We start from the raw sequence: 27,464 nt of genomic DNA, 5'->3' as shown, positions 1-27,464 counted from the left end.
GAGACCCAGGACTATAGAATGCTTGCCCTTCCCCCACACCTCACCACCACAGTACTAATGGCCCATTTACAGCAGTTCCTTTTACCTTGTACATCATGTCCTGATATTAGGACAAAAAAATATGAGGCATACCAAAAGGAAAAAGCCCCATAATTTAAAGAGAAGAGTAAACATAAGAAGCAAACATGACAGGGATTTTGGAATTATCAGACTAGGAATTTAAAACTATGACTAATATGCTAAGAGCTCTAATAGATAAAGTAGATAACATGCATGAGCAAATGGGCAAAGTAAGCAGAGAGATGGAAACTCCAAGAAAGAACCAAAAAGAAATGCTAGAGATCAAACCACTGACAGAAATTAAGAATGTCTATGGTGGGCTCATTGATAGATTAGAAATAGCTGAGCAAACATATCTGCACTTGAAGATATCTCAATAGAAACCTTTAAAACTTAAAAACAAAGAACACAAAGAGACTGAAAAAAAAACCAAAACCAAAACCAAAACACCTAAAAATTGTGTGAGAACTATATAGAAGGTGTAACGCATGTATAATGTGAATCCTAGAATGAAAAGAGATAAACACAAGATATATTTGAAACAATAATGACTGATGATTTCCTCCAAATTAATGTCAAACACCAACCCACAGATCCCTAAAGCTCAGAGAACAGAGCAGAAAAGATGGGAAAAAAAAGATAACAAAAAAATTCTGAAAGAAGACAAGGGGGAAATAAAACATCTAACCTAGAGAGAAGCAAACATAAGAATTACATCTGACTTCTCTTCACAAACCATGCAAGCAAGAAGAGAGTGGAATAAGATATTTGAAGTGTTGATAAAAAATTCCCCCCACCAGCCTAAAATTCTCTATCTTGCAAAATTATTCTTCAAAAGTGAATTAGAAATAAATACTTTCTTATACAAAAGAAAAAAAAAAAGGAATGAGGGAATTTCTTCGAGTAGACCTGCCTTGTAAGCAATGTTAAATGCTAGAGAGAAGGAAAATAATATATAGGTTGGAAACTTGGATCTACATTAAAAAAAAAAGGAGAGGATCAAAAAGGGAATGAGTAAGTAAGTCAAAACCCTTTATTTTTCTTCTCTTTGGTTGATCTAATGAGTAATAGTTTGTTCAAAATAAAAATAGTAATGATGTATTCAAATAATAGTAACAAGGTATTCAAATGATAGTGGCAATGTATTCAATGATATAATGGTTGGAAGGAATTAAATTATTTTGCTGTTATAAAGTACACAAAATACTTGTGAGTGCTATATACTTATTTGAAAGGCGAAGGCTCTCTGCCCCAGAGCCAGGCAGTGGAAGAAGCAGGCTATCTCCGCTTCCTCTGGGAGAGATGAAGCTGCTGAATACCAAGCTGGGGAAAGCTGTCCCACCTCCTGACACCCTTCAAATTGTACGAATCAGTGCCCCCCTCCACCTGCCCCCAGGGGGACCTGAGCCAATGCGCACTAAGAGACTATAGTTCGGCACCCGCTGGGAGCTCTTGGCTCTGGGGCTGGAGATCTGGCTGCCACCATTTTTTTTCCTCCGTTCACCCTGGAGACCATTCGCCCTAGAAAGGCTTAGTCTCCAGGGAACAAAGACCTCACAGGACAAACAGCTTACACTGAACCAGTCCACCTGGAAAGGGGTGGGGCACTTCCGCCCAGGCACAGACACCTGGGAATCGGTGCAGCAGCCTCTCCCCTAGAAGACCAGCTGGAAGAACAGGGGAACACCAAGTTTACTGACCAAACAGCACTGAAAAGCCTCAGGACTGAGGGAAAATAGTGTATAGAACTCGAGGTTTTTTCTGTAAGACTTGTTTATCTTTCAGGTTAAAAAATTCCAATATTTTTTCTTTTTTCTTGCTTAACTATAATATTTTATCAACTCTTTGTTTTTAAGTTTTTTCCTTTTTGACTTTCATATTTTTACAATTACATGTCATAGATATATTCCTCATTGTTGGCTTCCTTTCAACATATTCAATTAAATTTTTTTGTATTCAATTAAATTTTTAGTACATAAGTTTTTGGTGTTTTTGTTTTGTTTTGTTTTATAATTTTTTAATTTAGTACCTTCTAACACACAGACCAAATATACACTCAGAACTAAGAGGATCACCATCTTGGTCCACTCTGTGAGACTATATTCTCTCTCCCTCATTTCCTCCCTTCTCCCTTTTTAAATTTTTACTATTTTTTAAAATTCATTTTTCACTTTCATAGTCTTTTAAAATTTTCTGGTCCCTGACCTCTTCAGAATTGTTTATGGTATATTTTTCTCAGGTCATGGTTGATATTTTTGACTCTGCTTACTCAGACAGTCATTCTGCGCTGGACAAAATGACTAGAAGGAAGAATTCACCACAAAAGAAAGAACCAGAAGTAATGCTCTCTGCCTCAGATCTAATGGATATGGATTTAAGTAAAATGCCAGAGATAGAATTCAAGATTACAATCATACAATTATTGGTGGCTCTTGAAAAAAGCATAAAAGACTCTAGAGATTCTATTACTGCAGAGATGAGATCTAATCAGGCCGAAATGCTGATTAAAATGCTTTCACTGGGATGCAGTCTAGACTGGATGCTCTAACAGCTAGGGTTAATGAGGCAGAAGAGAGAGTGAGTGACACAGAAGACAAGGTGAGGAAAAGAGAGAAAAACAACTAAGAACCCAGGGGAAGAGACTCTAAGAATTAATAGTTTGAGAAAGAATAACATTCATCTTATTGGGATTCCAGAGGACGTAGAGAGAGAGAGGATCAGAAAGCATGTTTGAACAAATCATAGCTGAGAACTTCCCTAATCTGGCATTCATATCCAAGAGATAGAGAAGACCGCCCCCCCCCAAATCAACTAAAACTGATCAGCACCCCAACATATAATAGTAACACTTGCAAATTTCAGAGATAAAGAGGAAATCCGAAAGCAGCTCAGGACAAGAGATTCCTAACTTATATGGTGAGAAATTTCAAATTAACAGCAGACCTATCCCCAGAGACCTGGCAGGCCAGAAAGGGCTGGCATGATGTATGCAAGGTACTAAAATGAGAAAACCATGCCAAGAACACTTTAACCAGGAAGGCAGAAGGAGCCACAAGATCCTTCAACAGATGAATGGATAAAGAATATGTGGTATATATATGTACAATGCCATATTACTCAGCCATCAGAAAGGATTCATACCTACCATTTCCATTGTTGTGGATAGAAATAGAGAGTATTATGCTGAAATAAGTCAACTGACGAAAGACAGTTATCATAATGGTTTCACTCACATATGGAATATAAGAAATAGTGAAAGGGACCAAAAGGGAAAGAAAGGAAACTGAGTGGGGAAAGATTAGAGAGGAAGACAAACCATAATAGACTCTTAACTCTGGGAAACAAACAAAGGGTTGCAGAAGGGAGGTGGCAGGGAATGGGGTAATGGGTGATGGCATTAAGGAGGGCACATGATGAGATGAGCCCTGGCTGTTATACTGTATGTTGGCAAATTGAATTTAAATAAAATATTTAAAAATAAAATAAAAGGCATAAGAAAATAAATGGAAGGAATTTTCTCTAGTGAGGGAGGTTAGTGGTTGAAATTAGGGACAGATGTAAAGAGGCTCTGATTGTTTCTATAATTTGTTATTTCTTTGAAAAATGATCAAAAGCAAATATGTCAAAATCTTAAGACATTAAATCTATGTGGTGAAAAAAAAACAACTCTCATAGAAAACCAATAACCAACTTGGTGAGAAATTGATGACATTGGATCACTTCAACTCTGGAATGAGTATCAATTGTATCTTGCCTGGAATTGACAAGAATTTCTGGCTACAAAGCCTCAGTAAGCATTGCTACCAGGAAGCTTACAAGAAACCTGAATGCAATCCCATGTAACATTTCCTCTGACCAAGTGATACGCTTAAAGTAAGGTTGGCAATGGACATATGATGATGGGATCCATTAGTTCTATCAACTATGATAGCTGCTGGCCCGGTACAGCAATGGAGCCATTCTTTGAAGGTGCAACTATGAAACCAGCTTGATTATGATCTTGGAAAATGGGACATCATCCACCAGGATAAATTGGAGACCATTATAAGATGTTATGTCCCCAATAAGTAGAATACACGGGTTATGAGGACAAGGAGTAAAAGTAAGGGTGACCCATTTAACATCAATATCAATGATGGATTTACTTAGGGAAATTTCTTTTTTTTAATTTTATTTATTTTTTTGACAGAGAGAGAGAGAGAAAACACAAGCAAGGGGAACAGCATGCAGAGGGAGAGGGAGTGGGCAGGCTCCCTGTTGAGTAAGGAGCCCAATGAGGGGCTCCATCTCAGGACCCTGGGATCATGACCTGAGCTGAAGGCATATGTTTAACCAACTGAGCCACCCAGGAGCCCCATACTTAGGAAAATTTTTAATCCTTACAATTTTAGGTTCTGTGGATCTATATCAGTGCTGTCCAATAGAAATATAACATGAATCACACATATAATTTTAAATTTTCTAGTAGTAACATTAAAAAGATAAAATAAAAGGTTGAAGTTAATTTTTATAAAATGTATTTTGTGTAACCTATTAGTATCAGATACATTTCAAGTATTCAATGGCCACATGATGCCAGTGGATCCTGTACTGTACTGGACAGTGCCAGTCTGGAGATCCTGGTTCCCAGAAGGGGAATGCTTCTACTAGGGACACAGTAGGCACAGTAAGCACTTTAAGCTCCTTAGGCCAAGAGGCTAGCAGGCAAGCAAAGGAGTTACTGTACTTGCAGAGTAATTGACTCTTATCATCCCCTGATAACATCAATAACACAGCAGGAGCAGAAGAGAATTCATTTGGCATTGGGAATACTCTTAGTATTCTACTTCCCAATTTTGATGATGAATTGTCAAACGCAATAACTATAGCCTGAAAAATCATGATGATCAGGAAGCTTAGGCTCCTTAGGGATGACAATGTATGTCATCCTCCCAGGTAAGTCCCCTAAGACCAGCAGAGACACTATCTGAGAATAAAGGAACTCTAGGATGGGTAGCAAAGAAGGGTGAAGAAGAGTATTCGGTGTGGTCTCCAGATAAGCTCTAGGAGAGTGAGTGAGCTCTTCTAGTATAAGTTCCCTAGGAAAAAGAAACCAACCAGAATTCTGGGGTAACTATTCCAATATGGAGTGAAGTTTCCATACAAAAAAGTCAACAGGGTGCGGTGGTGCACGGCTAGTGCACAACTCAGATCCTCCTTTTAGGATCTAACCACCCATTCCCAGCTACCTGGAGTATTGGATACAGATAGCTCATAGTTGAGACCCCCTCTGGGCATTGCCTCAGCCAAAGGGTGTTGCCTGACCCAAGGTTGTATCCTCCCCTTGGTCAGCCAAATCCCTTTTGAGTCAATGTGAAAGTGAAAAGAAAAAAAAAGGTCCTTTGTCTCAGTAAGGGAGGACTCTGAAAGGCCATCCTAGCTTTTGAGCTTCTTCTATGGGATCTGCTGAGGTCTATTGTAACTGCCTTGCAGTTCAACATCTACCTCTGCCAATTCTGCTTTCCTCATTTCTTTAAAGGCGTTATACTAGGAACACACACCAACAAACCTCCTTCCACACATCTCTAACTCTAATGAACTCAGTAGAAGACATATCTGCATTAATTAAAACCCCAGAGTGATAACTAAGTGAGAAAGCAGGAATTAACAATTTTCATCACCACCTTCATTCATTTATAATTGCCTGTCAGTTTCAGGATGCCCTTCTATGGCTGTGTAGAAGAAAAAAGACATGGCAATTCTTCCCTGACCATCCCTCATTTCAAAAGAAGCACAGTTCCTCTCTTGGCTTATGCTTCTTGAGGTTGGAGAATCTCTTACCTGATTGTCTCCGATTTATCTTTGAGTTTTAAATACTTACCTGTTTTAGGTGCTTTTTCACAATATATTTTGTAGTCATCACTGATTCTCTGTATGGCCACCTTTGGATACTTATAGCAGAGTTCCTCAAAGGACATTTTCTCTATGTCTATCAAGTAGGGAAAAAAGGAATAGAGCCTGATTGTCCACTCTGGCTCAAAGATTCATGCAATTTTATTGAGGATATTACCTTTAAAATATTATTTAACTAAGATAAGAATGTTTTAATAAAATGTTCACACAAAGAATATAAGTTCCTCAAGCCAAATCAGAAGTAAGGGAATATAGCTTTCCCTCCTCTCCAGAATGTTAGAACACTGCCCCCCTTCTTGGGGACCCCTGACCCATGGAGATTTTCTGCCTGAAGGATGCTGAGGTAACTGAGTTATGGTTTTGAAAGAAATACTAATATTTAACACATATACAAGAAGTAATTTATCCAAATGAATATTGACCCTTAGAAGCAGCCATCTGTTATGGGAAGGAATTGCAAATGTATTCCAAACATTCTGCTATTGCTTCAAAGAATTTGATACACTTAGGGATTGTATATGGCAAATAACATGCTAGGAACGGTTCTCTCTTGCTTGGCTCTGTCTTTGGGAATTACTTTCAGAATTGACAGTTCATATATGTGATTATCATTAATAGTTGCAAATCATTGTCCTTTGAGAGAAAATTATTTTTTCTAGAAATAGCCATACGTTATTTCTAGTTATACATAATGAATTGAGAGGGAATACCTTTTTGTATCCAAAATAAGATGAGGCAGCCTTCCTTCTAGTCATGTACTAGACAATAGATACAGATTAGCAGCACCTTACCTCCTACCAAGGTGAAAACACTCAATCATGTTGTGAGTTCTGGGGTTTAAAATAAGTCTAATTGCACACAGTTCTCCAGAAACTCTCCCAAGGCAGTCCAATACTTTCTGAAGATTATATTGGTGGAGTCTAGAAGGAATGCTGGGGGAGGGACCCACAAAGATTAGTTGTCCTTATGTCAGCTTTGTCATTGTTATCATTCTCCTCTCTCAGCCAGGTGAATCTGGCTGTTAAGTTATAAGAGCAGTAGATCATTCCTACAATAGATCCAGATTTCTAGTCCTGGACCAATCTCTCCCTTATTAACCTTGGCCAAGTCTTTCCACTTCTCAGAGACTCATTTTCTCCATATGAAATCTGAGAGAAGTATTCTAGCTCTGATGCTCTGTGAGTTTATGGTGCATCCTGAGTGGAGGCATCAGTCCATTTGGGAGTCAGGGCCCTGGGTTGAGCAAATATACAGGAGGACCTTATCAGGTCAGACTTGCATTCCAAAAAGGCAGTGGTTGAGGGAATAATGATGTGTGTTGGGGGAGGGAAGAAGCAGCTTCATGGAAAGTAATTCCCACTCTTTCTGGTCATCCCTGGCACTCCAAGGCCACCAACCATGCCTATTGCCAACTATGTGTGTGGTGAAATTTATCAGCCATCCTTTCTTCCACTTTTCTCTTGAACAGGTTGTGGCATGAGAAGGTGAAACTCTGATAGGAAACAGAGGACTTGTTCATGCTAGATTTAAATAACTCATGCCCAAGCATGGCTCTTGAGAGGCAAGCATTTAAGGCACCTTGTTTTATATATGGAGTGCACATAAAAGCTTTAAAAAATAGAATGTTACATTTTTTTAGTGTAATCTACCAAATATGTATTGAGCACCCGCTTGCAGTGTAAATGCATTGCCTTCAATTCCCTCAGCAATTCTACCAAGGAGGGGCCATTATCCTCACTGTATATTGGAGGAAATGAGGCTCAAAGAGATGAGGTGACTCGCTGAGGCTCACAGAGCAAGGGAGTGGTGGAATTGAATTTTCAAAGCTTTGGCTTACTCCTCCTCTGTGTTTTTAAAAGTGCAGGTCACGACTCCATAATATGTCAAAAAACTGTCATTATCAGCTTTTAAAAATAGAATAGAGAATATTAGGGGAAATCATCTTACATAATAAGGGTAATATTGCTTTGTGAAAATGTTGTTCCATATATATGCACACACATATATACAAGTACATGTTCCCTGAAGTCAAATGTGTTTATTGTGGGTTGAAGTTTAAGAAATGCTGCACATACACAAACATAAACTCAAAATGGATGAAAGATCTAAATGTGAGACAAGATTCCATCAAAATCCTAGAGGAGAACACAGGCAACAGCCTTTTTGAACTTGGCCACAGTAATTTCTTGCAAGATTCATCCATGAAGGTAAGAGAAACAAAAGCAAAAATGAACTATTGGGACTTCATCAAGATAAGAAGCTTTTGCACAGCAAAGGATACAGTCAACAAAACTAAAAGACAACCTACAGAATGGGAGAAGATATTTGCAAATGACCTATCAGATAAAGGGCTAGTTTCCAAGATCTATGAAGAACTTATTAAAGTCAACACCAAAGAAACAAACAATCCAATCATGAAATGGGCAAAAGACATGAACAGAAATCTCACAGAGGAAGACATAGACATGGCCAACACGCACATGAGAAAATGCTCTGCATCACTTGCCATCAGGGAAATACAAATCAAAACCACAATGAGATACCACCTCACACCAGTGAGAATGGGGAAAATGAACAAGGCAGGAAACCACAAATGTTGGAGAGGATGTGGAGAAAGGGGAACCATCTTGCACTGTTGGTGGGAATGTGAACTGGTGCAGTCCCTCTGGAAAACTGTGTGGAGGTTCCTCAAACAGTTAAAAATAGACCTGCCCTACGACCCAGCAATTGCACTGCTGGGGATTTACCCCAAAGATACAGATGCAATGAAACGCCGGGACACCTGCACCCCGATGTTTATAGCAGCAATGGCCACAATAGCCAAACTGTGGAAGGAGCCTCGGTGCCCATCGACAGATGAATGGATAAAGAAGATGTGGTTTATGTATACAATGGAATATTACTCAGCCATTAGAAACGACAAATACCCACCATTTGCTTCGACATGGATGGAACTGGAGGGTATTATGCTGAGTGAAATAAGTCAATCGGAGAAGGACAAACATTATATGGTCTTATTCATTTGGGGAATATAAAAAATAGTGAAAGGGAATAAAGGGGAAAGGAGAAAAAATAAGTGGGAAATATCAGAAAGGGAGACAGAACATAAAAGACTCCTGACTCTGGGAAACGAACTAGGGGTGGTGGAAGGGGAGTTGGGTGGGGGGTGGGGGTGACTGGGTGACGGGCACTGAGGTGGGCACTTGACGGGATGAGCACTCGGTGTTATGCTATATGTTGGCAAATTGAACACCAATAAAAAATAAATTTATATAAAAAAGAAATGCTGCAGTACTCTGATTGCTTCAGTTTTTTTTTTGTTCAATTTGGATATTAATGGCTGACATTATGGACTTTTACTGTTGCCAAACATTGTGGTAATAGCTTTCATAGGTGACCTGGGGTCTTCTTCACAACAAATCTATTATTATTAGCCCCATTTTAAGGATGCGAAAACTAGGGCTTAACGAGAGGTTAAATACATTTAAATACTTAAATGCTTAAGTTTCTAGTCAGTAGGAGAACTAGGATATAACCCAGACCTCTGGGACAGCAGAGCCTTGTGTTCCCAACCACTCCTCTCTACTCCGTGAGTCAGCTACTGTGTTATGTTGGGCGAGGTCAGTAGCTATTAAAAATATATTCACAGAAATGCTTTGAACCTGACTCTGGAGGAAGTGTGGTAAAGGGGACCATGCTTATCAGATGTACAAAAGTGAATTATTCTTTAACTGAGGTGATGCTTTGGTGGACATGAGTCTGGCCAAACTTCAGTGCTCTGGCTCCCTTCAGAGCTAGAAGAGGCCAGTCAGTCAGTGAAATCCTGGCCCTGCCACTTACTGTGTGACCTTGGGAAGGTCAATTATCTTCTCTGTGCCTCAGTTACTCAGTACTTACCTCACAGGTTATTTTGAAGATCAAATGAGGTAATCTTTGCATTGGACAGTGCTGACATGTAGTAAACACTCACTAAATGTTAAATATTAATATTTCCCAGTTGCTTATATATTAGGATCAAAAAATTATGGTGACTGCCCTTACCTGCTTCGAACACTGGAGAGTTCAGTTCTACCTGGAGAGACCCACATTGTCTCAGGTCCTCAGTAGCTATCTTTTGCCACTGCATAGAATCCATTTTCTCCATGTTAGCCAAACCCTGGCTTAACTCCAGGGATTCCTCACACCTCTTATAAAGAAGAATGTTCTCTTCTTTATTTATAGATCCTTTTTTATGCCATCGGCTGCTGCTGAACTTGGTCTAAGAGAAGAGGATGAGGGCAGAGAGCACCTGCTATAGGAGCTAGACCAGAAGTAAGATTTTTTAACAGCCCAGTCCCCTGTGCCTCCTTGTCACATCATTTATGCTGCTGATTGCTTTCATTTTGTTAAGAACCATTGCTCCTTTACACACCACCCTCCACCCTCTTCTAATTAAATCCATTTCTATAAGGAAGAAATTCTATTTGAATGTGACTTCTTCAAAATCAGCTATTGCACTTGAGTCTTTTTCCTTAAGGTTTATCTTTAGAACATCAGGGACCTTGTCAACACCTAGTGGCCTCTAGGAAAAATAAACATTTCATTTACTTTGACAAATAAGGCTTCTAAGGGAACAGTTACTCTTTTTCTCCCCACAACCTCATGATTTCTCCCCAACTCAAGGTCCCTCCTACTGTAAAAATGAGAAACCAGTAGTCCTCTTCATCCAGGAATTCATCGTACCAGGAGCTGAGCATCTGAAATCCAAAGAGGACATAAGTGTTACAAGGTGATGCTGTTTGCTGCATCTCTTGTGCCAGTGTTCATGTGGGAGAAAAGCAGGCTGCAGATTCTGGATTCTCTGATTCAACCACAAGACAATCTATGTGTCTCTGAATATGGCAGCTCGTGCAGTCTCCTTCTGAATCTCAGAGAATGGTAGTTGATATTTACTTAAGAAAATAATAGCAATTTACTGAAAGACAAGTACTTGACATCTTTGTACTCCCCTGTTCTTTTCTAAATAAAGTACCATCTCATTTGATTCTCAAAATGGTCCTAAAAACCAAGGATATTTATTTATTTATTTATTTATTTATTTATTTATTTATCTATCTATTTATTTATTTATTTTAAGGATCTTCTTCTTCTTTTTATTTTTTTTATTGGTGTTCAATTTACCAACCTACAGAATAACCCCCAGTGCCCATCACCCATTCACTCGCACCCTCCCACCCTCCTCCCCTTCTACCACCCCTGGTTCGTTTCCCAGAGTTAGCAGTCTTTACGTTCTGTCTCCCTTTCTGATATTTCCCACACATTTCTTCTCCCTTCCCTTATATTCCTTATATTCCCTTTCACTATTATTTATATTCCCCAAATGAATGAGAACATATAATGTTTGTCCTTCTCCGATTGACTTACTTCACTCAGCATAATACCCTCCAGTTCCATCCATGTCGAAGCAAATGGTGGGTATTTGTCATTTCTAAGAGCTGAGTAATATTCCATTGTATACATAAACCACATCTTCTTTATCCATTCATCTGTCGATGGGCACCGAGGCTCCTTCCCCAGTTTGGCTATTGTGGCCATTGCCGCTATAAACATCGCGGTGCAGGTGTCCCTGCGTTCCATTGCATCTGTATCTTTGGGGTAAATCCCCAGCAGTGCAATTGCTGGGTCGTAGGGAAGGTCTATTTTTAACTCTTTGAGGAACCTCCACACAGTTTTCCAGAGGGACTGTACCAGTTCACATTCCCACCAACAGTGTAAGAGGGTTCCCTTTTCTCCACATCCTCTCCAACATTTGTGGTTTCCTGCCTTGTTCATTTTCCCCATTCTCACTGGTGTGAGGTGGTATCTCATTGTGGTTTTGATTTGTATTTCCCTGATGGCAAGTGATGTAGAGCATTTTCTCATATGCGTGTTGGCCATGTCTATGTCTTCCTCTGTGAGATTTCTGTTCATGTCTTTTGCCCATTTCATGATTGGATTGTTTGTTTCTTTGGTGTTGAGTTTAACAAGTTCTTCATAGATCTTGGAAACTAGCCCTTTATCTGATAGGTCATTTGCAAATATCTTCTCCCATTCTGTAGGTTGTCTTTTAGTTCTGTTGACTGTTTCTTTTGCTGTGCAGAAGCTTCTTATTTTGATGAAGTCCCAATAATGCATTTTTGCTTTTGTTTCTCTTGCCTTCATGAATGTATCTTGCAAGAAATTTCTGTGGCCAAGTTCAAAAATGGTGGTGCCAGTGTTCTCCTCTAGGATTTTGATGGACTTGTCTCACATTTAGATCTTTCATCCATTTTGAGTTTATCTTTGTGTATGGTGTAAGAGAATGGTCCAGTTTCATTCTTCTGCATGTGGATGTCCAATTTTCCCAGCACCATTTATTGAAGAGACTGTCTTTTTTCCAGTGGATAATCTTTCCTGCTTTGTCGAATATTAGTTCACCATAAAGTTAGGGTCCATTTCTGGATTCTCTATTCTGTTCCATTGATCTATGTGTCTGTTTTTGTGCCAGTACCACACTGTCTTGATGACCACAGCTTTGTAGTACAACCTGAAATCTGGCATTGTGATGCCCCCAGCTATGGTTTTCTTTTTTAATATTCCCCTGGCTCTTCAGGGTCTTTTCTAATTCCACACAAATTTTAAGATGATTTGTTCCAACTCCCTGAAGAAAGTCCATGGTATTTTGGTAGGGATTGCATTAAATGTGTAAATTGCCCTGGGTAGCATTGACATTTTCACAATATTAATTCTTCCAATCCATGAGCATGGAATATTTTTCTATCTCTTTGTGTCTTCCTTCTTTCAGAAGCGTTCTATAGTTTTGAGGGTATAGATCCTTTACCTCTTTGGTTAGGTTTATTCCTAGGTATCTTATGCTTTTGGGTGCAATTGTAAATAGGATTGACTCCTTAATTTCTCTTTCTTCAGTCTCATTGTTAGTGTATAGAAATGCCACTGACTTCTGGGCATTGATTTTGTATCCTGCCACACTACCAAATTGCTGTATGAGTTCTAGCAATCTTGGGGTGGAGGCTTTTGGGTTTTCTATGTACAGTATCATGTCATCAGCAAAGAGGGAGAGTTTGACTTCTTCTTTGCCAATTTGAATGCCTTTTATCTCTTTTTGTTGACTGACTGCTGAGGCTTGGACTTCCAGTACTATGTTGAATAGCAGTGGTGAGAGTGGAGATCCCTGTCTTGTTCCTGATCTTAGGGGAAAGGCCTCCAGTGCTTCCCCATTGGGAATGATATTTGCTGTGGGCTTTTCATAGATGGCTTTTAAGATGCTGAGGAATGTTCCCTCTATCCCTACACTCTGAAGAGTTTTAATCAGGAATGGATGCTGTATTTTGTCAAATGCTTTCTTTGCATCTATTGAGAGGATCATATGGTTCTTTCATCACATTAAAAGAAACAGAAAGTAACAATAACAACAAAAAACCTAAGAGTTAGTGCTTAGCTAGGTTTATTTTTTTGTACTCTCATCTTCATTCATTTATTTGACAAATAGTTCCTAGGGCTTCCTATCTGCCAAGCACATGCAAATGGCTGAGAATACACAGATCAATATGCTATAAACCTTGTTCTCAAGGAGCTCACTTTCTAGCATGATGAGCAGCACAGGAAAGCACATGCTACCATACAAAGGTGAACAAAGTTCTCTGGGAGCAGAAACATGGGAACATTTATTTTTGTTTTGAGTCCAGGAAATCCAGAAAGAATTCATAAAGGCAAGGAAATTTAAACCAGAATTTGTATTTTGTAGGATAAGTAGGAGCTTAGTATATGGAAGTTGAGTAATGGGCATTCCAGGCAGTAGGAAGAACTTAAGCAAAAGCACAGAGATGGGAAAGGACATGTTTGGAAATGATGAGTACTCCAGCATGGCTGAGCTGCAGCATTCTGCAAAGAGCTCAGGAGTGAGGTAGTGGCAAGGGTTGAGGCAGTGAAGGTTGGTTGGGATTTCACGAGGGACTTGAATGCTTGCTAAGTAGTCTAGGCATTATTTTACAGGGAATGAGTCAACAGCAATACTTTTTAAATAATGTAAGACTGGTTTTACAAACCACACCAGTCATGCTGCCAGAAGGTGAGTCTAAGAGTACAAGTTTTAGAAACTTCATCAGAACTGGGGAACTGGAGTGAAGTATATTCCTAAGGAAATTCAGCTCAGTGATTGAATACTAACAATATATACTGTAATACAATATGATTGACCAATGTATAATCTCTAAATACATATATAAAATATAAATAATAAATAAACATGTGTGAAAGGGGTATCCTACTAATGTTCCTTCTAGTTTAAAAGACTTATGACTCTAATAACTAGTGAATAAGTGATCTAATTGGTATCTTAACAATGCTTAATAGAACATTTTCCATTAGAATAGTCAGATTTGTAGCAAAATAATACTACTAATAATAAATATAATAAAACAATATCTTAACCTATAATTACTTTTAAAATTTGACCTATTAACCTATAATTACTTTTTAAAATTTGACCTATTTGTGATATATATGTATTTTTTCTATAATTATTTTTCATTAGAATGTATCAGAGTTTCCTTCAGAATTCAATTTGTCCATCATTTGCTAAACTCTTCTGTCCCATCCTGAAAGCAATGTAAAAGAGGCCAGACAGTAAATATTTTCCAGTGTTCATAGAACCCCTTACTCTCACCATTTTCAGTATCTTCTCTCAATCTCCCTTCTTTGGTTAGAACCCAAGGAAATTTTTAAGCTGATGTTCTGTCTTCCAGGTTCATACCCACTTCTCTCTACCTATTTCCTTTTATAGTATTGTTAATGTATCTGTAAACTTATTAAATCCAACAAATATGATCAAATATGATTTTGTCCCAATTCTCATTTTATATATGAGGACTAAAAGACCTAGGGAATTCTAAATTCAAGAATTTAGACTTTGGGTTTGTTCAAGACCACATAGCCAAACAATGACACAGCCAGAATTTTTAAAACTTGTCCTCCTACTCCATGTAGACTGTGTTTCTACATTGTTGAGCCAGAAGTCAGGAAATGAACATATCAGCGGGCATGCTATTGGCACTTTACAAAGGTTGACTGGATAATTGGAAGTTGGTTGAAGAGATGGATGAAAATCCAAGTTCTCATAGAATCTATTTGTCTCCAACAAGCAAAAAGAGTCTTGGGCAAGGCCAAAAGAGGGGCCATTGCTAACTGGGTTGATTGGTTCAACCAACATCTATTGAGTATGAATGTCTATCTGTACTATCAAGCACTGAATACCATACCCCAAGATAGTGTTCCAGATTTGGGGGAGACAGTACTGACAAAACATGAAAATCCCCACCCTCATAAGGAGAAAGAAAATAAGCAAAATAAGTTAAACATATATACATAATATTATGTATCTGAAAAATAATATGAGCATATGTATACATAACAGATGTATATGGTATGCACATATGCATATATGTACATTGTAAGGATTACACATGCATTATACACACATTCACACAGAGTGTATGTATATATGTAAGAATGGATGTTGGATCTGGATAATGATGATAAGTGCTAAGGAGAAAAATAAAATGGGGATGGGATGAAATTTTATATAAAGTGGGTAAGGAAGGCCTCACTGAGATAACTTGAGCAAACACAGCTGAAGGAGTGGGGGCACAGCTGCATGAGCATCTGCACATTACACACAGTGGGAGCACTGCTTCTGAGCTGGCAATATACCTGGCATGGCTGGAGTGATGTGTCCAGGAGAGATTATGTAGGCCTTGTCAGTTTGGGCAAGGACCTTGGATCTTACTGAAGACAGAAAGCCATCTGTTTTCAACGTCCCCAATTACTTCCTTTTACTTATTTTCAGTTAAATTACACAACTTATGCTTTCGCAAGATCACCCTGCCAGTGTGGAAATGAGCCTTCTTGTCATCTGCAAGGACAAATCCATAGGCATCAGTTAGGAGGCCACTGTAGTAACCCAGATAACTAACACTGGATGGGGCTTGGACAAGAGTGGTTGTAACAGGGAAGGGGAAGAATGCCAGATTCTGGATATATTTTTAAGGTTGAACCAACTGGATTCAACAGGATTCACAGGACTAAACATGGGTATGAGACAAAAGGACAAGCCATGGATGATATCAAGATCTTTAACCTGAGAAACTGTGATAGCTAGTCTTACCTAATACAAATACCATCAATATCTTTGCTGAAGACCAAGGTCCAGGCAGGGGGCTTTTCTGTGTGGATCTGCTAATCCAGGAAGCACAGCCCCAGTATAAGCCTCTAATTCCAAATACTTACAGAAAGAAAAGTGGGGCCTCTGGCCTTTCACTAAAGAACTATGCAAAGAAGAGCTTTGGCTGTGTACCCACTGGATTGATTTGGTCATACACTACTCAATGTGCAGCTATGGATAACTAAGATGTACTGGAAATTGTGCTAGACTTAGAACCAAGACCTCCTGGTTTCTCCACTAACCTGCTGTGTGCTTTTGGGCTAACCCACTTAACCCTCTAGGAGTCTCATTTACGTCAATTGTACAACAGAGGCAACAGAACTACTCTGCCTCTCAGAGGTTCTCAGAAGCCTAAAAGAGGTAATGGGTGGGAACATGCTTTATAAGGCAAACACATTTTATTTAATGCACTAAATAAGTTGTTTATATACACCTGCCCTTCCAGATATACTCTCTATCCTTCTTCACCCTGCTTGTGCCTTGGAAAATTAACCTGTATAGACCTCCTTGACCTCAGGTTGGACTGATCTAATTAAAAGACCTAGTAGGAGATGGGAAAGCAGGAGGAGAGTGAGCTTGGGATTAGCTATTCCCCTTGACCCTTTTTGGCCATATCACTGAGGAATGGCTATACACTTCTTCTGACAATTAGAGTTCCTGCCAAGTGTCCCATACCATATAGCTCTTTCTCTCCTGGTTCTGAAAACTGCTTCCTCTTCTCAATTCTTCAGACCTTGGAGGGAAAAAAGTGACCCATCCTTACTGGCCCTGAGGTATTATATTATCTCCTGTGGTTTTCCCTACCCTCCTGCCCTTTCCTTTGTAAGCAGATCCTTGTGTTGGGCTTTAATCTATTACTCAATTCGATTCTTCCATTTGTTTTCTGCCAAGATCTTGACCATACAATAGTCAGGCTATGGCCCTTATCTCCTGTGAGTCTTCAGGATAGTTGCATGCTTTTATCTAATGTTTTGGGATAAGAACAAACTCCTACCAACTGGCCCATTTCCTTGATGGCTAGTCTAGGAAAGGGAGACCCTGCATTTCAATATATAATGTTTAGAACAGAATTCTTAGAACTTTCTTCAGTAGAACACTCTGAGGTTTCATAGATTTGGGAGATTCCACACAAGGGGAAATTAAGGAAGAAATAAAAAGTGGATGTTGACCACTATGCCACTTCCATTCTATTTTGGATTTTTAGCTGTTTCTTGGGAATTCGCATAGTTTTTTCCTAAGAGATCAACCAACTCTTTGATATATTATATCATTAACTTAACCAGTCTAGATGACCAGATAGGGTTTTTGGTCAGTCTTGACCTAATCTTCCAGATACTAACCCATTTCTGTGGGGCTTAGCCTACCTTGCAGATCTCTCTCTGGGCTCTGGGTATCCAGGGGTTTACTTCCCCAGAAGGCAGCATCTCCTTCAGGCCTTCAATGGTTTGTGATTTGAGTGGTAGGCATGGACCAATCTGTTCATTCAGATAGAGCTCACAAATTCGGTTGCCCAGCATGTGCCGAAAGGTGGCATTCCCAGTCTTCCTGGTACTCATCAGGACACTGAGGAAATGGTGCAGCTCCTGCCAGAGGTCCAGGAGTTGTATCTCCACTTTCAAATCCTGCTTTTTCAGGTGGTCCCGGAAGGGACTCCCTGCATAGGCATCAGCACACAAGGCCCAGTGGGTGTACCCTAAGGAAATGCTTTGCTTAATGGACTTCTTGATAGTCATCTGGGGGGAGTGATTGATGATGGGGGTGACAGTCCTCAGATGTGTAGAGAATGCTGTCTCAAAGAGGCCCTCCATGTAGAGGTGGCTTTTGGATTTCTTCTTCATGCTGGACTTCCTGGCACAGAGAATATCCTTTTCCAGGGAACTGATTATTCGCTCTCTTGAAGAAGTCACTTTTGGGGAAGGCATTTGTAGGTATTTGTATATGTCCTCCTTAGAACACATCTCCTGGGGTGGAATAATGTTGGCATCTGGCTTAGTATCCATTTCCAGAGTAGAGCCATGGTCTATCAATTGCCACATCCTCCTCTTGGTCTTCCTGCTCGAGTACTGTTTCTGGGGGTGATGGCACTTCTTGATGCTCATGTTTAGAGGGAGTCCTCCGACATGAGTACAGCAAACAGTGCACAGGCGAGTCTCATATTCCTGCATCAAACCTTGGCATGATTCTTCCTTGGCCATAATCGTCCTGGCATGGATGTAAAAGTTGGGGAGCCAATAGCTCTGAAGTTTGAACAGAGACACTTTCTGCATGTGGCTCAGGATCTCCCTCCTGGTGGTTGACTGGTTGGGATGCCAGATGGAGAGGTTCAGGAGGGACTCTGGAAAGAATAGAGAGACATGAAGGATGAAAATAATGTTGGGTGTGTTTTTTTGAATTTTTCCAAATGTCATTGTGTATAGCATTTTATTTGTTCTTCATGCAATCTTGGGGTGTGGACAGTATGAATATATAGTAAAGACATTTTTAGGGTTTTCTCAGGGAATAGTGACCCCTTTCTTTGATTACCTTCCTTCTTCCCCATAGAAATAAGCCAGTTTATGGGATTCCTTGAATTATTTCTTAGACAATTAGATGTTTTTGTAAAGAAGAGCAAAAGGCACAAAAAATATATATTTAAGAAGAGACATGTATCTCAGAATGAGATTTCTTAGAGTCACATCTGCCTGCATGAAAGGATTTAGACCAGATAATTTGAAAAAGTCATTACTAGCCCTGATTTTAATGTCATAAATTCTCAATTATCACTATAAATAGAGGAGTGTGACCAATCCCAAACAGCAAATCTTCTGGAACACAATTATATTTGGGTTAGGAATGTCTCCTTACTTAATAAATAAATAAATTTAGATGAATCTGATGTTCTGAGGAGAGGCTGGCAAACCTGTAAAAGGCCAGATAGTGAATATATTAGTATTTGAGAACTGTACGCAGGTGCTGCTGCATAGCCTTCTTCCTTAACCCTTTAAAAATATAAAAACATTTTTAGCTCATAGGCTACATGCATTATTTGGCTGATAAGCTGTAGTTTGTTCTAGGGAATCTCAATTTTGAAAAGACAAACAATAGAGTCTCAGAAGATGTAGGAGCTGTTTAATTACCCTGTCCTAATTCCTCCTCCTCCTTCCAGCCAATCTTCACTGGAGAGTAATATCTCAGGAAGAAGCCCACACCAGCTTAAGGATAACTTGCCTCTTACAAACCCTCCTTGTTAAGGGTTCCCAATGGCATCCCTGGATACATAGAAAATGGAGAAGGTAGCAGTCTACAAAATGAGAGACTGAGAGTTATTAGACACTGATTTGATTTCTTTGTTATATCCCTCCATGATTTCACTTCAGATATGCTTTATAATTCTTACTGATGTTCATGTTGCAGAGAGTTACTACTTTTGAGCCTTCCTGCAGATGGGTAGCCTTCAGTACAAGGAGAAGGGACAGATAGTGGTCTCTCATTTCCAGGTCCATCTCATCAATGCTCAAGATCCTCTCAGCAAGGATCCAGAAATCCACCAGCTCTTCACCTACAGATTAGAAAGGGTAAGCACAGAGCTGCAGCCCAATCTTGCCCCTTCAGTGGTTGCATCTGGGTGTAGCAGCTGATACCATACCCCGCCACCAGCCTGCTCTATTTCCTCCAACATCATCATTAGTCACTTCTTTGGGTTAAGTCATCATCTCTAGTAATGTTATAATGTAGAGTCAGATGGAAGCATGGGGAAAAAGGAAAAGGGACTTAATGGGTAAGGATCTTTTGTGACTTTTGTTGCTGTTGTGAGAAAAACTGTCACTTTAGGGAAAACTGCAAGACTCTGAGAATGGATCATGAGACATTTGAGTTTTATCCAAAAAGAACATTTGCTCTATCATGGACCAAGAGCTGCTAGAAGAATAATTGAGCCTAAAGGTGCCAAGGACTACATTCTCTGTTTCACAATTTTGCCAAGCTGAAGTCTGAATGACATAAAAGATTGTCTAGTTCTTCCCTACCTGCTTCCTGGAAATCCAGGATTTCACCCTTAAAATAGGGCTTGTCCTTAAATAAAACGTAGTGCTGCTAAACTGGAGTGTCAGCCAGTGCTGGCTGCTGACCTTCCAGCACTCAACAACCACTGGATCTACCAGAACAGAAAACAGTGGATCCCAAGATTTGTGCTATAGGGATTTGTTTATTTACTTGTTCCTTGTCTGTCTCCCCACATTGTGGTAGCTTTATTTTTTTTAATATTTTATTTATTTATTCATGAGAGACACAGAGAGAGGCAGAGACATAGGCAGAGGGAGAAACAGACTCCCTGCAGGAGCCTGATGCAGGACTTGATCCTAGGATTCTGGGATCAGGTTCTGAGCCAAAGGTAGATGCTCAACCACTGAACCAACCAGGTGTGCCTGTAGTAGCTTTATTAAGTGGGGATTTATGGCTCTTGTTCATAGTGGCTGCCATACAGTAGTGTTCAACAAACACTGTTAAATTAATGGATGGATGGATGGATGGATGGATGGATGGATAAAAAAGAAAGGGACTCTGATTACTTTTGCCCTAACCTATACTGTGGGCCTGTTTTCAAAGACCTTAACCCAAACAACAATATAAAACATTTTATTTCCCATGCACATACATTATTGTCAATAAGTGCTCCTGGAAGCTGCTAACAACTTTCAAAGTTTCCAGAAACAACTCCAAGAACCTACCTGTACTGCTGTTGAGGTAGGTACAGAAGCGCCACATCCCCCTGACTCCACCAATGCACTTCTGGAGTAGCCACTGGTCTGCTTTTCTCCATCTCATCATCTTGGCTGCCATGAAAAGTCCATGATGAGAGAGAAGAGAGAGAGAGAATGAGCTCTTCCCCCAGTACCTCTCTCAGCCTTGCAGACAGCTAGACCTCCATTCAGTCAGAGTGAGGAAAAATGGTGGCCAGTTCGATGAGTTGGGTTATCTACTTTTAAAGGTAGGAAACAAACCCAGTAGTGACATGCATAAAATGAGGGACCCACAAACACAGTACAATCCACAAATTAAAAACACCATCCAGGGCAAATGGTGGGTATTTGTCATTTCTAACGGCTGAGTAATAACTGGATGGTATTATGCTGAGTGAAATAAGTCAATTGGAGAAGGACAAACATTATATGGTCTCATTCATTTGGGGAATACAAAAAATAGTGAAAGGGAATAAAGGGGAAAGGAGAAAAAATGAGTGGGAAATATCATAAAGGGAGACAGAACATGAAAGACTGCTAACTCTGGGAAATGAACTAGAGGTGGTGGAAGGGGAGGTGGGCAGGGGGGTGGGGGTGGCTGGGTGGCAGGCACTGAGGTGGGCACTTGACTGGATGAGCACTGGGTGTCATTCTATATGTTGACAAATTGAACACCAATAAAAAATAAATTTATTTAAAAAAGAAAAAATAAAGATGAATGAATACAAAAGATGTGGTCTATGTATACAATGGAATATTACTCAGCCATTAGAAACGACAAATACCTACCATTTGCTTCGATGTAGATGGAACTGGAAGGTATTATGCTGAGTGAAATAAGTCAATCAGAGAAGGACAAACATATGGTCTCATTCATTTGGAGAATATAAAAAATAGTGAAAAGGAATAAAGGGGAAAGGAGAAAAAAATGAGTGGGAAATATCAGAGAGGGAGACAGAACATGAGAGATCCTAACTCTGGGAAACTAAAAAGGGGTGGTGGAAAGGGAGGTGGGCGGGGGGTGGGGGTGACTGGGTGATTGGCACTGAGGGGGGCATTTGATGGGATGAGCACTGGGTGCTATGCTATATGTTGGCAAATTGAACTCCAGTAAAAAAAAAAAAAAGAATATGAAAAATAAATAGATAAATAAAAATAAAAACACCCTCCGACCAAGACCTCTTGCCTTCTATAATCCCCACCTGACAGTGATTTTACCAATCAAATATACATTTGTTACATTTTACTTGATGGTATCTACTGAATCTTGACTTTCCCCAGGGTAGACCATAGTTTCCTTTGGCTAGTTGAGCTGAGAGTCAAATGATCAATTCAGCCTTTGATGGAAATGTTATTAATTCATTCTTTCAACAAATATTTATTACATGTCTACTACTTAGTGCCATTCTAGGTTTTTGGAATACATGAGCAAACAGAAAATCCCTGCCCTCAAGGAGCTCACATTCTTGTAAAGGAGACAGATAATAAACAATAAGCACAATAAATACATTATCTAGTAAGGTTGAACATTGTAAGTACAAAATGAAAAAATAAGAGAGGGTAAAGGGGGTTGGGACATTAGGGTCATCAGGGTAACCTCCACCTTGAAGGTGAGATTTGCACAGAGATCTGAAGAGGTGAGAGAGGGAGCCAATGTGTATATATACAGAAAGAGCATTCCAGACAGTGAATAGTCCATGCAAAGCCTTGAAGTGAGAATGTGTACAGCCTATTTGAGGAACTGCAAGCAGACCAAATATAACTGAAATGGAGTAAGTAAGCAGGGTGGGGCTTGGGGGGAGTAGGAGCAGATGAGGTCCTGAAAGTAATGGAATCACACATCTAGGACCCTGAAGGCCATTGCAGGGGCACTGGATTTCATACTGAGACAGAAGCCATTGGTAGAGGGAGGGAGTAGCAAGCAGAGGAGTGACATGATCTGAATTAAGTATTAAAAGGCTCTCTGGCTGCTGTGAGCAGAAAAAGAGCAGAAGGAGGGAGACTAATTAAGAGATGATTTCAGTAGGCAGGTGAGAAATGATGGTGACTTAGACCAAGTGGTAGCAATGAAGGTAGTGAGCTATGTTTGATTCCAGTATATTTTAGGCAATTTCACCATGTTCTGTGTCCACCAGTAATTCTCTCATTTTTGGCTGCAGTGAGACAAATAACACATACAACCTATCTAATTCTTGCTTATTCCTTTAGGTACCAATTTTTCAGTCTAAGATTTCACCTACTGCTGCATTACAAGCTGAGCCACCCTCACATCTAAGGGTACATGGGTAGTCAGTATCTTATAGAATAGGCACAGGATCATTATGCAACCTGGTTTCCCATATTTCTCCACTCATGCTTACCTCCTTCTGGGGACTGAATGAAACTGATGAGCTCCTGACAGAGAATGTAATGGAGACACAAGTTGGTTTTACAGAAGAAGGGTAACCGGTATTTTTCCAACCAGGTCAATAATCCTTTGTACTTTGGAATCTAGAGTCCAAACAAAATGAGAACAGAAAAGAGAAATGGAACTGAACTGCTAAGTAATGAAGCTTAGCAAGGGGCAATAAATAACTTCATAGCTGCAGTATCTGGCCCACAGGATACGTATTTGATTAAAAGTAGTATCAAAGGAGAGCAAAGACTTGAGCTGAGGCTCCTAAACGAGTGAATGAATTGGTAGGAACAAAAGCCCTGGTCTTTTATCAAAAAATTTCCTTATCCCTGAGGGAAGTTGTTAAAGATCTAAGTCTTGCCAGGTAGAAGAAAAGCAGAAGAGATTTCGATCTATGATGTCAAGTCATAACTCTATTCAACTTGCTTCTTTGCAAGCACACTTACAATTTCTCACAAGTTTCTAACCCATATCAAATACACAACATGTACAAAAACAAAGACTTATACTTAATACTATTTAGAGTACAGGTTGGATCCTTGAGGGATTGAGCCACCAGAGAAGGGAGAAGGATATAACTTTTCTTTTTACCTGTATCTCTCACTCCTCTTCCTCCATTTTTTTCATCCTCCCATCCACTTCCTATCTGGCAACCAGCAGTTTGTTCTCTGTATTTATGGATCTGGTCTGCTTCTGCTTTCATTTGTTCACTTGTTTTGTTTTTTAGATTCCACATATAAGTGAAATCATACAGTATTTGCTTTTAAAGATTTATTTCACTTAGCATAATATCCTCTAGTCCCATCCATGTTGTCACAGATTGCAAGATCTCATTCTTTTTTATGGCTGAGTAATGTTCCATTGTATATTTATAGTACATCTTCTTTATCCATTCATCTATTGATGGACACTTAGGGTGCTTCCATATTTTGTGGTATTGTAAATAATGCATAAACATAGGTGTGCATATCTCTTCAAATTAGTATTTTCATTTTCTTTGGGTAAATTTTCTAGTGGAATCACTGGATTCTATGGCAGTTCTAGTTTTGATTTTTTGAGGAATCTCCATACTGCTTTCCACAGTGGTTGTACCAATTTACATCCTCACCAACATTTGTTATTTCTTGTTATTCTGACAGGTAGGAGGTGGTATCTTATTGTAGTTTTGATTTACATTTTCTTGATGATTCATGTTATTTAACATCTTTTCATATGTATATTGGCCATCTGTACATCTTTTTAAAAAGATTTATTTATTTTAATGAGAGGGGGAGGGGCTCTAGTAGGGGGAGGAGCAGAGGGAGAGTGAGAGGCAGACAATCTCAAGCAGACTCCATGCTGAGAACAGAGCACTACATAGGGCTCAATCTCATGATCCTGAGACCCTCACCTGAGCTGAAATCATGTGTCCAACCCTTAACTGATTGAGCCACCCAGGCACCCTCATCTGTACATCTTTGTTGGAAATAATGTCTATTTGGGTCTTCTGCTCATTTTAATTGGACTGGTTTTGGTGCTGAGTTGCATAGTTCTTTATATTTTTTTGGATATTAACCCTTTATTATATATACATCACTTGCAAATATCTTCTTCTTTCACTAGCTTTTGCTGTGCAAAAGGTATTTATTTTGGCATAGTCTCAATGGTTTGTTTTTGCTTTTGTTTCCTTTGCCTGAGGAGACATACCCACAAATATGTTGTTAAGGCTGATATCAAAGAGATTACTGCCTATGCTTTCTTTTAGGATTTTTATGGTTTCAGGTCTCACATTTAGGTCTTTGATCCATTTTGAGTTGATTCTTGTGTATAGTATTAGAAAGTACTTTCATTCATTTGCATGTAGCTGTCCAGTTTTTTCAACATTATTTATTGAAGAGATTATCTTTTCCCTATTGTATTTTCTTCTCCCTTTTGTTATAGATTAATTGACCATACAAGTGTGGGTTTATTTCTGGGATTTATATACTATGGATAGACCTATAGATAGATTTAGCCATAGATCTGCCCACATTGATATATGTGTCCATGTTTGTGTCAGTGCCATACTGTTTTGATTGCTATAGCTTTGTAGTATATTTTTAAATTTAAATTTATATATTTATTTATTTATTTATTTATTTATTTATTTGACAGAGAGAGAAGAGCACAAGTAGGCAGAGTGGTAGGCAGAGGGAGAGGGAGAAGAAGGCTCCTCACTGAGCAGAGAGCCCAATGTAGGGCTCCATTCCAGGACCCTGGGATCATGATCTGAGCCAAAGGCAGACATTTAACTGATGGAGCCACTCAGGTGCCCCAAATTTGTAGTATATCCTAAAATCTAGGATTCTGATACCTTCAGCTTTATTCTTCTTTGCAAGATTGCTTTGGCTTTCTGGAGTCTTTTGTGGTTCTATATAAATTTTAGGATTGTTTGTTCTAGTTCTGTAAAAATACTATTGGTGTTTTGATAGGAATTGCATTGCATCTATAGATTGCTTTGGGTATTATGGACCTTTAAACTATATTAATTCTTCCAATCCATGAGGGTATGTCTTTCCATTTGTTTGTGCCATCTACAATTTCTTTCATCAGCGTTTTATAGTTTTCAGAGTATAGATCTTTCACCTTCTTGGTTAAGTTTATTCCTAGGTATCTTATCCTTTTTGATACAATTGTAAATGCATTTGCTTTCTTAATTTCTCTTTCTATTTCATTATTAGTGTATAGAAACACAACAGATTTCTGTTTATTAACTTTGTATCCTGAAACTTTACAGAATCCATTCATTCTAACATTTTTCTTGATGGATTGGTTAAGGCTTTATATGTATCATGTCATCTTCAAATAGTGACAATTTTACTTCTTCCTTACCAATTTGGATGCTTTTTATTTTTTTTTATCTGATTGCTGTGGTTAGGACTTACAGTACTAAGTTAAATAAAAGTGGTTAAGAGTGGACATACTTGTCTTGTTCTTGATCTTAGAGGAAAAACTTTCAATTTTTCACCATCAAGTATGTTAGCCATAGGTTTGTCACATATAGCCTTTATTATGTTGAGGTGTGTTCCTTTTAAACCAACTTTGTTGAGAGTTTTTATCATGAATGGATGTTGAATTTTGTCAAATGCCTTTTCTGCATCTATTAAGATCATCATATGATTTTTATCTATCATTTTGTTAATATGATGTTATGTTGATTGATTTGCAAACACTGAACCATCCTTGCATCCACAAAATAAATCTCATTTTATTACAGTAGATGATCCTTTTAATGTATTGCTGATTTCTGTTTGCTAATATTTTGTTAGAGATTTTTGCCATCTATGTTCATCAGAGTATTCGCCTGTAGTTCTCCCTTTTGGTAGGCTTTGTCTAGTTTTGGTATCAGAGTAATGCTGACTTTGTAGGAGGTATTTGGAAACTTTCCTTCCTTTTCTATTCTTTAGGATACTTTGAGGAGAATAGGTATTAACTCTTCTTTAAACATTTGATAGCATTCACCTGTGAATCCATCTGGTTCTGAACTTTTGTTAGAAATTTTCTGATCACCAATTCAATTTCATTACTAGTGATTGTTCTGTTCAGATTTTCTATTTCTTTTTGATTTGGCTTTAGAAATTATATGTTTCTATGAATTTATCCATTTCTTCTGGGCTGTCCAATTTTTGGCATATAATTTTTCATAGTAGTCTCTTATAATTCTTTGTATTTCTGTGGTGGTGGTGGTGGTTATTTCTTCTCTCTCAATAAAATAAAGATTTTAAGTTTCAGGGTTTTCCTAGAGAAATCAAATACAAGAAGCAGAGGGGAGTATCTTTCTCAGCTCTCCAGGTCTCAGAGAAAAACAAAATCTTGTTGTGAGTATGGGTTAGAGTGGTCTTTGTGATCCCACATGCCACTGATAGAGCATGCAGAAGTCGTTGGTAAGTCTAAGGTCTACATAGTGGAAAAAGGGAACCCAAGGGAGGAAAGGAAAGGAGAAAGACAATAGACAAGGAAAACATATAAAGAGATAAAAATATTAGGAAAAGACATGTTTCTGAAGTAGAACTGTAGGGTAGTCATTTGGAATTGCAGATTGGCACCTTACCTTAAGCTATAACTTATAGTGCAAATAATCACTAGGTGGCTCAGGGGCTGCCACTTCTATCCTGCACCCATGGAAGGCATTGCCAATCAACTC

The 27,464-nt window shown here is 39.0% G+C and overlaps 1 protein-coding gene across 22 annotated transcripts in view; it reads right to left on the bottom strand.

The window, feature by feature from the left end:
* Window positions 1–27,464, bottom strand: part of RGSL1 (regulator of G protein signaling like 1) — a 245,677-nt gene that overhangs the window by 149,976 nt on the left and 68,237 nt on the right. For 20 of the 22 annotated variants that reach the window (XM_038542213.1, XM_038542217.1, XM_038542216.1 and 17 more), the window contains 7 exons: window positions 23,268–23,397; window positions 20,896–21,000; window positions 19,566–19,727; window positions 17,554–18,524; window positions 10,626–10,688; window positions 9,994–10,210; window positions 5,921–6,028 (listed from right to left, as the gene is read on the bottom strand). In XM_038542213.1, the coding sequence (XP_038398141.1) occupies window positions 5,921–6,028; window positions 9,994–10,210; window positions 10,626–10,688; window positions 17,554–18,524; window positions 19,566–19,727; window positions 20,896–21,000; window positions 23,268–23,397 (1,756 nt within the window). The remainder of the gene's footprint in view (window positions 1–5,920; window positions 6,029–9,993; window positions 10,211–10,625; window positions 10,689–17,553; window positions 18,525–19,565; window positions 19,728–20,895; window positions 21,001–23,267; window positions 23,398–27,464) is intronic. The other 2 variants (XM_038542225.1, XM_038542231.1) reach the window with 2 other exon arrangements.

The sequence above is a fragment of the Canis lupus genome, chromosome 7, assembly GCF_011100685.1.
Source record: "Canis lupus familiaris isolate Mischka breed German Shepherd chromosome 7, alternate assembly UU_Cfam_GSD_1.0, whole genome shotgun sequence".
Taxonomy (NCBI): domain Eukaryota; kingdom Metazoa; phylum Chordata; class Mammalia; order Carnivora; family Canidae; genus Canis; species Canis lupus.
Note: the sequence above shows the minus strand (reverse complement) of the source record. Positions and strands in the feature narration are given on the sequence as shown.